The sequence below is a fragment of the Muntiacus reevesi genome, chromosome 7 (genome assembly GCF_963930625.1).
Source record: "Muntiacus reevesi chromosome 7, mMunRee1.1, whole genome shotgun sequence".
NCBI classification, from domain to species: domain Eukaryota; kingdom Metazoa; phylum Chordata; class Mammalia; order Artiodactyla; family Cervidae; genus Muntiacus; species Muntiacus reevesi.
The window spans coordinates 27,642,199-27,657,474 of NC_089255.1; the positions used below are offsets into that span (position 1 = coordinate 27,642,199).

Below are 15,276 nucleotides of genomic sequence, written 5' to 3' on the forward strand. Positions count from 1 at the left end.
GAAATAAGTTAAAAACAATTAAAAAAGAGGAATCTCCTGACTGTCCAGGGGTTGGGACTCTATTTCCACTGCAGGGGGCACAGGTTCGATCCCTGGTTGGGGATCTAAATCCTGCATGCCATGCGACTTGGCCAAAAAAAAAAGAAGAAAGAAGTTCTGATTCAGGACATTTTAAAAACTGTATCTCTGATTATATTACATACACTAAAGTTACCACACTAGGTTAAGCTGTGATGAATAAGGTGAATAAACTGGTTAATGGTAGAGCTAGGTCTTTTAAAATAATTATTTATTGAAATAGCTAAAATATCAGAGCATGAGTTGAATTAAAGTTGCGGTTCAAAGGAGCCAGAATATAGTAAGAATCATAGTTATTTGACCAGAAATTACGTTCAAAAGTTTCAAAATTTGGATTGTCAGAATTTGCAGATGGAATATATGATAAGCTAGAAATTAGAAAGCACTTCCATGCTAATTAAAAAAGTATATGTGACTATTTTATATAGATTTTAACACAATTTGAATATAATATAAATATATCTATATGCCCCTTATCATATTACAGAATGTTATTGCATCGGTTGTGAAAGTTTTATGCACAGACCCTTCATCAAATACTTAGTGTGCTTACAGGTGCAGAAATGATGGTATGTTAGACATTGTGGAGTTGAGTGCAAAGAGCCTCTGTTGAGTTGCTAACTTGCTTTGTGACTTTGGGCAAGTCAGATTCCCACTTTGAAGCATCTCTTGTTCTGTTCATTGTTGTGTTTCCAACATTGAGCATGCAGACACATAATAAATGTTTGTTGAATGAATAAATGGGCCTCAAGTTTCCTCATCTGTAAAACTGAGAGATTTGGATTAGACCTGTAACATGCCCAAAGTAGTAAAGTATGTAATCATTTTGTTCTTATGTTTTCCTCTGACAGGAGAGAAGAAGCAACCATTTAGTATAATTTTCAGTAACTGGAAGGGTTTCAAGGTCCCAAAGAGGTCAATAATGATAGAGACCTTTTTCATTCAAGTAATTACTCAAACTTTCAGAAAGTTTGGGGTTTTTTTGTTTGTTTATTTTGTGTGTGTGTGTGTGTGTGTGTGTGTGTGTGTGTGCAACTAAAAAAAACTATTGAAAATATTTTTTAAAAAACTAAAACATTTTCATTTTTAAAAATTGCCTTCCAGATCACATAGTCACATTTTTGCATGTTTATGGTCAACTGTTTAAAAATTGGGCAAAAAGTCGTCTTTTAGGATGGCTCATATATGCATTTTGTGTTTTAACCCCATAAAATTCTGTTAAGCACTAACCTCAGAGAACACACTAGAAGCTGGTGACCCAGTCTTTCAGTCTCTTCAAAGAGCACGTTGAGGCAGGACAGAGTTGTGCCCTTCTTTTAGCATTTTAGGTGCACTTATTGTAATCCAAGTCAATTATTGCTTTAATTGGTAAGGTTTATGAGAATATCCAATTGGTATAAGTACTTATAATTATTTAGAGAACTTGAGGAGGGTAGATTTTGCAAAATTCATATGTTGCCTATAAATTATGAACATTGTTTTAACGATCCTGAAAAAGAAAGATGAAATACTAAAATAGCTATTTTAGGAAAAAATTCCCCCTCCCCCAAGTAGGACCCAGTATTAGCTGGTCTCCTTTCCCACAGTAACAACTTTATCATGGGAGCATAGGGAACTGAAACCTTTCACAACGCCTTCAGTCAGGTAGGATTGGGCTAGCCTGGGCAAACCTGGGAAGATGGAGGAGTAAATTAACAATGTTAGGCGGTAAACAAGAGGAATGGGCAGAGCCAAAAACCTAGCTGTGCACAGCACTTCCAACAGAAAACTTTGACAAGCATCTACTTGCACTAAAATTTAATAAACTAGTAATGATTGAAGATTCACATCTGTATCTCCTTAGGTAATGCTGAAATAAAAATTTTCCATGTATATATATACCTGTATGTATGTATATATATATATATATATATAAAGTAATTCCACTCAATGAGCTCCTACTATATATATATTTGGATATTTTTAAACATATTTGGAATAACTAGTAAAATTATAAAATCTTTAAATGATCATGAAAATTTGGCATGAAGATTAAGAAATGGACTCATTCTAAAAGTGTTATGAGGTGATTCATAAGGGACCATGAGAATATGTATAAGGAAAGCTTCCTTGCAATCACTGTTATGAAATCGTGTGCATCATACATAGGAAAGAGAAAAAGTTCATTTTGCAGTTGTCTCTCTGTAGGCCTGGATGGACCTGTTTTCTCACCCACAGCTGGTTGGACTGAGGGTGGGACTTGAGCCAGTCAGTTGGGTGGTACTGGATCAGAGAAGGTGGTGTGTTGATCCTGAGCTACAGGTAAGCAGAATCAATGGTCTGAGGAATCTGGCTCACAAGGAGCATGACAGATGCCCAACTGGGAGAAAGACTGTGGTAACTCCAGAGGTTGGGGGAGCAGGTAGCTGCTGGACAGCATTTCAAGTGTATGGAGGTTCTGTTGTTCTTGCAGGGATTCAGTGAAAGCCTCTTGAGTCCCTTCCCCGACTATCTGCACCCTAACCCCTTACTTATCATTTATCTGATTTGAAGAGTACTGTGTCCAGTGTTAGCCTCTATAGTAAGATACATAGAGCAGGTCTAGAAAAAAGCTGCCAGGGATTAATATTCATACTTTTCTATACAAATGATTCTACTGACTCCTGACTATATTAACTAGGTATACTTTAAGAAGGATTAAAGTGGCTATAATTTTTTAGTTTGGTAAAGAATGCTAAGGGGGTTTTTCAAATGCTTAATTATCTTTCTAAAGCAAATTCTAATGAACTGTGTACCCCTCGGTAAAGTCTGAAAACAAAATGGACTTAAATACAGCAAAAGGAATTAGTTTCTTGTGGAGAAGAGTTTCTTGGCATGGTAAACACAATGGTGAAGTGCCAGTGACCAGGAGATTTACTTTCCTTGGCAGTCTTAAAAAATTGGGCAAAAGTCACCTCTTAGGAGGGCTTATATATACACTTACTGGTCTCTTGGGCTTCCCTGGTAGCTCAGCTATTAAAGAATCTGCCTGCAATGTGAGAGACCCTGGTTCAACTCCTGGGTCAGGACATTCTCCTGGAGAAGGGATAGATTACCCACTCCAGTATTCTTGGGTTTCCCTGGTGGCTCAGATGGTAAAGAATCCACCTGTAATGTGGGAGACCTGGGTTCGATCCCTGGGTTGGGAAGATCCCCTGGAGCAGGGCATGGCAACCCATTCCAGTATTCTTACCTGGAGAATCCCCATGGACAGAGGAGCCTGGTGGGCTCCAGTCCATGGAGTTGCATCGAGTTGGACATGACTCAGCGCAGCACAGCACTGCTCTCTCAAACTTCTTCCTATCCCCCAAAGTAAATTATTTTATTCTCTGAATGTGAGGGAATGGTAGAATTGATGCTTTATGGAGGAATGTCAGCAACATTGGACAGTGGGGAAGGGCAGAGGAAAATCTAAACTCTGACAATAGGAGCTTTCCTTCCTGTAATGTACACCTGTTGACTTGTCATCCAGCTTATGCCTGTGACTGGTTGTCCCCTGGGAAAGAGTGCAGTTCAAAGAACTGTCGTCCCAGCAGCTCTGTTTGTGCTGTGTGGCTCTGCTTTTGTGGGCCTGCCATCCAGATTAGGCCAAAGGCTGTCTCTTAGGAATTTGAAATGAAAACTCAGGGATTCAAGAAGTAGTTTGCAACATATAAATTTGCAAGATGTTCATAGCTCTTTATCACACACAGTACAGAAAACAGGTTCCAAGCTGAAGTGGAAGATGAATTCTGAGAACTGTGCCTTTGTTCAAATCCTTTCCTGGGGCTGCTGTGTTCTTTCCCTTACATTCCATGGAGCTCTGCTACGTCTTCTGAAAGTGAAAGTGAAAGTTGCTCATTTGTGTCCGACTTTGGCGACCCTGTGTGTTGTAGCCTGCCAGATTCCTCTGTCCATGGAATTCTCCAGGTCAGAATACTGGAGTGGGGAGCCCATCCCTTTCTCCAGCAGATCTTCCTGACCCAGGAATAGAACCAGGGTCTCCTGTCTAATATAGTGTTTATGTGTTTTACTTAAGTTAGTTCTATAGGTATCTATTGTTTGAACTCACCTGTCTTAACTTATGCACTTTTCCAGAGCGGACTAAAATTATCTCCAATCTACTGAAAGCCTTCTCTCTTTCCATCAGTCAGTGAAAAATCGGGATGTGTTGCCTCCATATCATCTTGAATGAATGGGTCACAAGGAACTTTCTGAGTTAAGGGAGAAATTGGGTGAACACATGTCCTTGCTTCATCACATACTAATTATATGATCTTAGAAAAGAAATCTTTCCAAGCATCAGTTTCATCAAATGTAAAATGGACTAAGATTTCATCTGTAAAATGAAGGAAATATCTACTTCATAAGTAAGACTGTTTAGAACACTATACATGTATTATCCCATTTAATATTTATACTAATCCTATTCATATGTGTTCAGTGAAAGTCTGCAATTATTAATATTCTTAATGGCAATCCACCCCAGTACTGTTGACTGGAAAATTCCATGGATGGAGGAGCCTGGTAGGCTACAGTCCACAGGGTCGCAAAGAGTCGGACACAACCGAGTGTCTTCACTTTCACTTTAATTTTCAGACGAGGAAACAAAAGTTAAAATTTTCCCAGACTCACCAGCTGGTAACCTAGAGCAAATCCTGTTAACCATTTCCTACAGTGCTTCTCTTACAAGCTAAACTGAAAAGACAAGATTCACATGCACACTATCAGTACCCACCCTTACATCTATTCACTTGCCCGCCCTCTGCCTCCCTCTGCTGGCATGATCTGGGCACTTGCCTCCTTCCAAACACTCCTCAGAGAGAAGGGGGTGGTGTAGTCAAGAGAAACTGACTTCCAGGAGAAAGCAGTTCTAGACCTAATTTCTGGTGCCTAGAGCTTCAGACACTGTAAATCTAAAGATCTTTCTTCAGACACTGTAAACCTAAAGGTAAATGTGATGGCGTCAGTCCCTAGTTAAAAATCCTTTGTAGACTCTCCATAGACTTCAAGATAAACCCTCTGACCATGGTCCATACAGACTCATTTCTTGGCACTTTCTTCCTGCATGAATCTTGAATTTTCCTCATTTCCCCACTTTAAGTTCTACATGTGTGCTCACCTCTGGGCCTTTTTGTTTCTTCCTCTCAACTCTCTACCTCACCCCTACCCCTTTCTCTCGTCTACTTACATTTTCTTTAGGACTTAGTGTGGAAATCACCCTTGACAAGTCTTCCAGATGCCCCTAGGACTTAGATAAAAGCCCCCCTTTTTTTTGGTTCCTTTTCATGCCTGTGCTTACACCATTATAGAATTTCATCTTGAACCACCTTTTTACTTCTCAGACTTCCCTCTCTGAATTCTAAGGTATCTGGATAGTAAAGTACTAGTGATACAACAATGCTATTCCCCCTATCCTAAGGAAGGGTGGGAAGAAGCTATATTTCTCCACTAAAACAGTTCTGGGATGGCTGCCACATACAGCATCATCATTTTTAGGGATTCCCTACTCAAATCATCAAAGAGATCAGAGACTTGTGAATTAAGCTTCTAGTTCTCAGGGAACCACATAGGTACTAGCTATGCTGGAAAAACCCCACAAAACCCTGGAGCCTAACCTTGCACCCATCTCTTCCCTCGATGTGCCAAAGTCTGTTAAGTAAGGGGACTCATCATTGAGCAAGATAACATGAACTCTGGCTTCAGAGCTGAGAGTTTAACAGGAGAAATGGGAAAGAATAACCAAGCACATACATATGTGTAATGAAGACCTTAATAGGTGCTCCATGGAAAAGTCCTGGGTGCCCTAAAAGCTCATAACATGGGATGAGAGGGTAGAGGGCCAATGTAGGACCACTTCTTTGAGAAAGTGACCTGTATGAAACACTATATAGGAATTAACTAGGCTGAGCCTGAGAAGAAGGGATGAGAGTGAGGAGCTTCTCGGTGTGAACTGAGGTGGGAGGGAGGTCGGCCCCTGAAGGAACTGAAAGAACCGTGTAACTGGAGCACTTGCAGAGGAGGAGAGAGGGGAGGACCTGGAGGCCTTGCAGGCTTGAATTTACCATACCTTCTCAAAGATACCTCACGCCTCTCAAGACAAAAGGTTAGGGAAAACCCTGTGTATGGTGTTCCATGGTCACCCAGTGTGGCTGACTATTGATAACCAGTGGGAAAGAATATGCCTCAGTGCAGGAGACGCAGAAGACATGGATTCGATCCCTGGGTTGGGAAGATCCCCTGAAGAAGGGCATGGCAACCCATTCCAGTATCCTTGCCTGGAGAATCCCATGGACAGAGGAGCCTGGTGGGCTACAGTCCACGGGGTTGCAGAGTCAGGCACGATTGCAATGACTGAGCACACAAACTGCAGGGTATGAAAATCACTGCCCAAAGCCTGCAGTCCAGTAGAAACCTCGAGGACCCAAAAACTTCTGAGATAATAATGGAAGAAAAACAAGTCTTGCTTTCCCTCCTCACTTGCTTTCTGCCCACCTCTGGCCCAACCTCATGTCTTTAAATGATGTGATCCAGCAGAGATCTCTGGCATGAATGTTTCTCCTCTTCATCCTCCTTGGGGACTGGTTGGGAGCAAAGTTTCAGCTCTTCTTCAAGGCATCTCAGAGGACTCTGAGTTCCCAGTAGGCTCTCAGCCCTCCCACTCCAAACCAACTGCTGCCACTTTGAACTCGAGGCTCTTCTCTATCCTCACTGCTTCGCTTTATGTATGTAAATATGTGTGTGATTGTATGTATTTGATTTTGAAACTATCCTTGCAGAATCCTACTGGTACCTTCTCTAACTTCTGCATGCCTACCTGACCTCTACCTTAGGAAGGGTTTGGATTATGGAATAGGAAGGTTAGGCTATATCCAGACAGGGCAAGACTCCTTTCTGAAAGGCCTGGAAACCAAACTGAGAAAAAAAAAAAAAAAAAAGAACAAAAAATTACTTGAGAGCGTCTAAGTAAAATGTTGGATATAATCCACATTCATTTTGTTATTCTTCACTCTCATTCTCTTTTCAGTCATACAAGTGTTCTACTTCTTACGGTTCAAATTTTGGTGCTAGTTTCCCCAAAGGGCAAAAAAGGGCAGGGAAAACAGAGGCCTGGAGAGGGGAAATGTTTGTGTTTGGGGAGGAGGAGAACTGGAAGCCTCCCCCCATCAGCGTGATTCTCTTTGTACTGTTATCTGTCACGCAAGCTGTTAGCGTGTTCTTGGAGGCAGGGACAGTGTCTAATTCCTCTTTGTAATCCCACGGTTCCCCCAGAGATGAATCATTATTTGCTGAAACAAATGAGTAACTAAAGAAAGGAGTAGTCAGGTTGCCTGGATAGTGGTCCTTAAATCTAGGAAGATGGTGAAGGAAAAAAGGGTACAAAGGTTTGGGGCATTTGCGTGCATCTAAAAGAGATGAAAAAGGACAGAAGAGACCTCTTTTTAATCTACATTTAGTTATGGATAGGAGTTCCCCGTGTTAATTGAAGCCTTATGATTTTCTGCTCTTAAAGAACTTGAGTGGTCTTATTTCCTGCAAGATATGAACATTAAGATTGCCAAACAGTACTTAGCAGCTCTGTGTGTTTTAAAATATGTTTCTGTACACACAAAGTTTACAAGGAGAGACCCTTAGATATTTAGCAGAGGTTATCTCTGGGTAGTAGAATTACTGGTAATTTTTTGTTATTTGTTTATTTCCCAAATTTTCTAAGCAAATATATACTATTCTATTAATCACTATATCATAAAAATGACTATAAGATAAAACCTAGTATAGTGTTTGTTTTTTTTTTTTTTTTTTCTGCCTCTCCAGGATAGGCTCTACTTCTGGGTACAAAGGCTCCAACAGAAAGATTTTCCAGTCATGGCTATCTACTTTTTCAGGGGCAAGAATAGTCCTCCAAATCCCAGGTCAAACCTGTCTTCCAGCCATAGTGTTTTCCACTATAGTCTACTGTAAACTACAATAGGGAGACTGGCCTGTAGTTAGTACATCATGGTCAGTAGCGTCATGAATTTTCACTGAAAATAGCTGGACTACAAACCCATCTTTGGATATATATGGAGTTGCTAAAAAAGAAAAAAAAGCACCAGCTCCCCAGTGAGTGATACTGGGGATAAATGGGTTAAGTATGATCTGCTCTTTGTTAGAGATGAGTACCCATTCCTTTACTGGAATACCACTGAGATGCATTCATGCAGGATAACTCTAGAAAATCATTGCTGAAGTCTGGGAATTGAGCTCTTTGGAGATCTGCTCTTAGCAGGAGCCGAAGGGCATCTGGTGATGTGAGGCTTGTTCAAGGGACATATAAAGTAAGAAGAGGACCTTTTGAACAAATAGATTGCCATAAGGGCTTTCCCTTATGGCTCAGCTGGTAAAGAATTCACCTGCAAAAAAAAAAAAAAAAAAAAAAGAATTCACCTGCAATGCAGGAGACCTGGGTTCTATCCCTGGGTTGGGAGGGTCCCCTGGAGAAGGGAAAGGCTACTCCAGTATTCTGACCTGGAGAATTCCATGGACTGTATAATCCATGAGGTCACAAAGAGTGACTGAGTGACTGTCACTTTCACTTTCAAGGCTCACTAACGTAGACAAGCCTGAATGATGGTAAAGTGCAGTGAGCAGACCATGAGCTGTGATTAGACTTTGACGTTCTTTGCCTAATCACAGATAAGTTCAGGTGGTACCATCACCCCTCCCTGCCCGTAACACATACACATACACACACACAGCACAAATGTGCAAAATGTTAATAATAAGGGTATGTGGGTGAAGGGTATCTGAGTTCTTTGTACTGTTCTTTTTTAATTTAAAATTTTTATAATATTCATGTGACTGTACTGGATCTTAGTTGTGGCATATGGGATCTAGTTCCCTTACCAGGGATCAAACCCAGGACCCCTGCATTGAAGGTATGGAGTCTTAGCCTCTGAACCACCTGGGAAGCCCCCTTTGTACTATTCTGGAAGCTTTTCTTTAAGTTTAAAATTATCCCTCCCTCCCCAAAAAAGTTGTATGTTTAAAAAAATCTTTCTTCTGGTTCCTTTCTGGGCACTCAAAAACATTTCCATTCCTCTTCTCACTAATTCTCTATCTGGGGCTCTTATGGGAAAGAATTTATATAATCTCACACTTCACTGGTGATTTGAGTGGGGGTGATGAGAATTAGTATCACTAACAATGGGAGTGAAATGACTGGGTCACTAGCTCTTTGAGCAGCTGGAAAAGAAAGGTTGCTGTTCTGTTTTGTTACAGGGTTTATACTGACTGGCTCAAGGACTGTGGTTTGAGGTCTGCCTCATCTCCCTTGTCCTGGAGGGAAATGGAAGCATTTTAGTCATAGGAATTTTGTCAGCATTATTTCATCTTAATTTGGTTATTGGTAAATGAGAGGAAAGGGGGAAACCGCAAAGGTGACAGGGGGCACATGTATCTACATTATGTATCAATCCCTCTCCTCTTAAAAGGCCAGGCCATGTGAGTGTGTGTGTAATTTTTAACATAGATGGATCTAGCAAGCTCACTGAGACCATTTGCTTATTTAACACTTTGCCTTGGACTACTGTGTGGTTACATTTCTTTAATATCCAGAATAATGCTAGTACAATACAGGAAAGCAGCCCAGTTCCCACATCCTTTGCTGTAATTCCAGTATTTACAGGAGACAATGGTATTTCCCTACCCAGAGATTAGGTACAGATTTCACAATGACAGAGTCAAACATTAGCATTGCCCTCAAAGGACGTTCACCAAAGCAACAACGCAGAAACCAGGAATATTGACAAAATGCTTTAACCAAAAACTGTGCTGAAAACAGATTCCTTGACAAGCCATCAGATTCACACCAAGGAGAAACAAACCACAATATTAGCAACATGGCAGCATCCAACAGGCAACTAATCAAGGCTGCACATAATTTACCACAGACGGAGTTTTGGAGATGGGACATAAGAAGGCCTAAAACCCAAAGCTGGCCCACATCCCACCCATCCACTAGTCAGGTCCCTATAGTTTACAGTTGGAGCTGTTCATTCTGAGGACCCCACCAGAAGCCCTATTCTAAAGAAGTCTAGCTTCCCCTAGTAGTCTAAGGCATCCTTTTTGTCTTTGTTAAGGGACATAGGTAGTCTGCATAACTGGCTGCCTCCCAAAGACCATGATGAAGGAGACCTAGGCCTCTCAATTAATTTCACAAAAGACGAACCAAAAAGTCTAAGTTCTAGGCAATTGTGGAGTGAGAAAGATGGGCCCCCAGCAACCCTCCCCCTCCATTCTGTGTCCTTTTGTTTGAATTAGCTTAATCTCTTTCTCTACTGTGAACAGTGAACTTGAGCTCAGAGCACTATTCTCTTGGAGGGATTTTCACTTTTGTCAGGAGTCAAAGCCTTAAACTAAAAGAATCAACTGTTTATCTAGAGCTGGTGGAGCAGGTTTGCACACCCTGTTGGCATCCTATAGACCTGGGAGCCTCTGTCTTGGAGAACTGAGCCAGTTCACTAATATTCTCTATCAAATTATTGGCAGGTGTCAACCTGCCCTTCATAAAGACTCAACAGCTAAACTGCTTCTAAGATGTTCCATCTCAGCATTAAGTTTCTACAGGGCTGGAGAGGCCTGGGTTTCCACTTCCGTGAAGCCTTCTTGGGACTCCCTCGAGGAGGCCAGTTCACTCTTCAGTGGAAGGTTGAAACTCTCCTATATTCACTTACCAAATTCCCAGGACAGTGAAGCCTGATATTTTTACATCCCCTCAGCAAAGGAGGCTGAAAAAGATCTGGCCCACATTAGGTGAAAAGAAGTCCAGAGATTTTTACATACAACTGCAGCTATAGTCGACAGGTTACATATGAGCTTCTGTCTGACAGAAGTACTTCAACTTTAAAATCCTTGCTGTGTGCTATATTGCTGCTTTCTTTGTGGACCGTTAATTTTATGCCCTATTGTATTAATTTTTTGCATGTTAGTTAATTTTCAGAATTATCAAAGGAAACTCTGAGATTTGGTTTATTTATATACACAGATTGCAATTAAAATTTTTCTTTTGATAATCCTGATACTTACATGTATGTTGATTAATTTTTTTTCCTTTTGGGTCACACTGCATGACATGCGGAATGTTAGTTCCCTGACCAGGGGTCGAACCTGTGCACCCTGCAGTGGAAGTGTGGAGCATAACCACTAGACCGTCAAGGAATTCCCTATGTTGATAACTTTATTTTTATATAATATTGTGGCCTACATTTTTGCTTTTAAAGAAAACATGGTCATTTTTAATGACCATAGCCGGCTTTACTGGATCTCAACTATTTTTCTGGACTTCTTGTTTTGGGGAATTTGGAGATGAATGAATAAGTCAGTCATTTCTGAGCCATGATTTGAAAGACCTATTTTTTTTTTTTTAAACAGACTTTCCCCCACTGTCTTTCTAAACAACACTTCTGACTGGAAGCATCACAGTGACCTGCTTGTGCCTGGGTATGAATTAGGGGTCTGGATGAGGGCCTGCCAAAAGGACTGGAAGAAGTTCAAAAGCATGGAGCGAAAACAAATTTGTTTTGCACATTTTGCCTCAGGTTTGCCTTGTGAAGAAATGAGAATGTAAGGCTTCTGAAAACCATTTGATTAAACAGATTGGAGAAGGTCTTTACCCAGTAAAGGGCTTTCATACAATGAATCTTCCTAAGGATGAGCCTAAGTAAATGGGTTCAAAAGGGCACAAACTAGAATCCATAGTATTTGTTTGCGTAAAAGGAAAAACTTCCCATTGGTAAAAACGAAATAATTGACTGTGGAGACCTGGTGATCTTTATTAGCAGAATAGAGGCCCCTCTGTAGGACTGACTGGGTGTGATCGGGTTCCAGTGTCCTTTCAGCCCCGTGACTCTGAGGGGAAGGGTGGTTCTGTGGGGACCAGCCTGGCCTCCGTGGGTACCAGGAAGTGTCATCATTGGGAAAGGGAGGAGCGAGAGCTTCACTCAGATGTAGGAACAGGAAAACACACCACAGTATAGAACACAGAATAGCAGCATAATGAATACTGATCAGTTTATAAAGGAACAGAGTCCTAGAAACCAGCTGAATATCGCTCTTGTTGACAGGTGACACTGACTTCATCTTCCCGGTTTTCGCTGAGGTGAGACAACTGCATAGACACAAACGTACTGCACAAAACTCTGACCAGGTTTCTCTCCTCGCTGCTCCCCACGGAAGGTTAGACAGGAGCTCCCTCAGCCGTTGTTCTCTGTGACCCAGGGTGCCTCCTCCTGTGAAAGGGCATGAGTTTGTCTCTTTACTTCAGTGGAAAACGCCAGTGGCATCAGACACTCTTGTCCTGGCCACAGACAAGGGTCACTCAGTATGGCAGTGATTGTGGCAGCTGTGACTCCCTCCTTTGGACAGTAGACCTTGATCCTTTACAGAGGCCTCAGGGACTCAAAAGGACGGATGTCTTTTTGGAAAGTAAACCAGAATCAGCTTGCCCATCCTCAGAGGACCTTGATCATGGTTATACTTTGAGGGGAGTTGTTAGTTTTCAGGGGAGCTTGCTGTTCCCCTGCCAGTACAACTTCTCTTCCACTTTTTTCTTTTTCCATCGGCAGAACAGCAGCATCTTAAAGGTCTTCCTGAAGGTTCTGTTGCAGAGGGCATAGCAGATGGGGTTGACAGTGCTATTGACATAGCATAACCAGTAGCCCAGGTGCCACAGGGTGACTGGGACACACTTGTCGCAGAAAGTAGAAACCAGGACCATAATGTTGTAAGGAGTCCAAGTGATGATGAAAGCCAGGAGAATTGCACTCAGGGTCTGGGCGGCTTTCCTCTCTTTGACGAGGACCATCCTCTTTCGTTTGGTCATCTGATGGCTGAGGTTGGGGTCGAGGCCTTTTGTTGAGGGGTCCTTGGACACCGGGAAGGAACACGGCATGATTTTTACCTTGCGGCATCCGTTGTTGGTGTCATGGGTCCCCTCAGCTTTCACCACCAGTCGGAACTTGTAGGCCACACACTTCTGACTCTTGGGCCCATGAGCAGCAGCTGGAGACAGGAAGTATTCTGGGGTGTCATAGTCATTTTTTTCAGTTTGAGCATTCACAAAAGTCTGCTGGGTCTCTTCAGCACTTAACTCTTTCCTTGGGCTGTCCTTGGCCTGGCTCTTGTAAACCACTTGAAAGACTGGATCAGTGGTGGGCTTGTCCTCGTCTTCTGAGGAGGGGTAGCTGCTGCAGGTGGTTAGCTGCTCGGCTTTGGCCCACTCAGTGCTCGAGCCGGTGGCTTGGGATGACTTCCCAGTGATGGAGGCGCTCCTGCGGGAGGATGACCAGGAGGCCTGGTTCCTCTCCCTCTGGGCCAGGGTGGGCCGGGGGCAGCTGAAGCAGGACCTGAGCAGAGCTTGGTGAGCTGACTTTCTCTTCTCAGCTTTAGCCAAAGAGTCTGAGCCCTGGAGGTCAGCCAGGTCCTTGGTTCGCTTCTCCGTTTCCCGGTAGATGCGGCAGTAGAGGATCGTCATGACAGAAACAGGGATGTAGAAGGCGGCAATGGCCGTGCTGAAAGTGATGGTGGGCTCAGAGAGGAACTGGATCTGGCACTCATCTGGAGGCACCGTCCGCTCCCCAACCAAGTACTGCCAGCACAGGATCGCTGGGGCCCAGAGGATGAAGGAGATCAGCCAGGCCAAGCCAATCATGATGCCAGCCCTCTTTGGGGTACGCTTGGCCCGGTACGTGAGGGGTCTTGTGATCGAAAAGTAACGGTCAAAACTAATCACCAGAAGGTTCATGACAGATGCATTGCTGGCCACATAGTCCAGCGCAAGCCAAAGGTCACAAGCCAGACTCCCGAGAGCCCACCGTCCCATGAGGATGTATGTGGTGTAGAGGTTCATGGAGAAGATCCCAATGATGAGGTCCGCACAGGCTAAGCTGAGCAGATAGTAGTTGTTGACTGTCTTCAGCTGGCTGTTGACCTTGAAGGAGATCATGACTAAGACATTGCCCACGATGGTGATGAGACTCACCACAGCCGTGACGGCTGCGATGGTGACGACCTCCCACAGCCCATGGCGTTCCAAAGGCTGGTGGCTCACTGGGGTGCCGTTGACGTTAGACGCATTGCGGTAAGAGTCCCCTTCCATCCTGGTGCAAGCGTCTACAGTAGATGTCTTAGCTTCTAGACAGTTCTCTTTTCTATCTCACCTCTTCTGGGCAGCATCTGGAAGAGAGGGAGATACATTAGCTCCACTCACCAGCATGAATTTATTCTCCACTCATTGTTTATAATTTCCAACAGGACATTAAATGTGGTCCCACACCTATTGAGAGCAAGATGCTGAAATCTCTGAAGTTTTGATAACACTTGTTACAGGTGTCTCCTCTCTTTGCTTTTTACAATTACCATTGCCTGAGAGACTTTCTTGTACATGAGGCCCTCTTGTGGTTTCAACAGGCAATTTTAAAAAACAGTAGGATGACAAGGGCAATCAGAATGGGAACAAAAAGGAATCAACTTGTTGGAAGGCAGTAAAGAGGGGAAAACGGGTGATGTTACGTTACCTTAGACTATGGCTTTCCTTGTTTGAGGGAAGACCCTCTGTTTTTTAAGCTCTGGTGGTAAGTACCTATTTTTTTTCATGCACTTGGGAAAAAGACAAGTTGTATCTACTTTATAAATCCAATTATTAAACATTATTGAGTTTAATTATAAATTCAGTTATTAAACATTATTGAGACACTGTTGTGAGCCAAGTTTGTATTACACCACTCCCCCCTGATTTAATGTACAAACTCCCCACATATACCCAGTTTTCATCTAAAAGGTTCAAAAGTTGCCCCAGCGGCTAAAGATAGCGATCCCCCCGTCCATTTTGCGGCTGTTTTCAACGTCACAAATTGTTTTAAATTATCTTTTTTTTTCTGATTATAAAGTAATATGTTCCTTGTAAAAGTTCAAGCAATGTCAAAATGTATAATTTAGAAAGCAAAGTTTCTTCTAATATTATCTTGCCAGGGTAATCAATGCTAACAGCATGTATTTTGACAGCTTTTCTCCTTTTCTGAGGGTTGTCTTCTTTGTTTTATTTATGGTTTCCTTTGCTGTGCAAAAGCTTTTAAGTTTAATTAGGTCCCATTTATTTTTTGTTTTTGTTTTCATTACTCTAGGAGGTGGATCATAAAAGATCTTGCTGTGATTTATGTCAAA

General features: G+C 42.4%; 1 protein-coding gene across 1 annotated transcript; it reads right to left on the reverse strand.

Annotated features, from left to right (window-relative positions):
- Positions 1 to 12,613: 12,613 nt before the first annotated feature.
- On the reverse strand, positions 12,614 to 14,212 carry CHRM5 (cholinergic receptor muscarinic 5). Its single transcript, XM_065941657.1, has one exon. The coding sequence runs from the start codon at positions 14,210 to 14,212 to the stop codon at positions 12,614 to 12,616; it is 1,599 nt and encodes a 532-aa protein (XP_065797729.1).
- Positions 14,213 to 15,276: the final 1,064 nt, after the last annotated feature.

Bases quoted from the DNA above. Each gene is read 5' to 3' on its own strand.
- CHRM5 (XM_065941657.1), bottom strand. From the start codon at position 14,212: ATGGAAGGGGACTCTTACCGCAATGCGTCTAACGTCAACGGCACCCCA.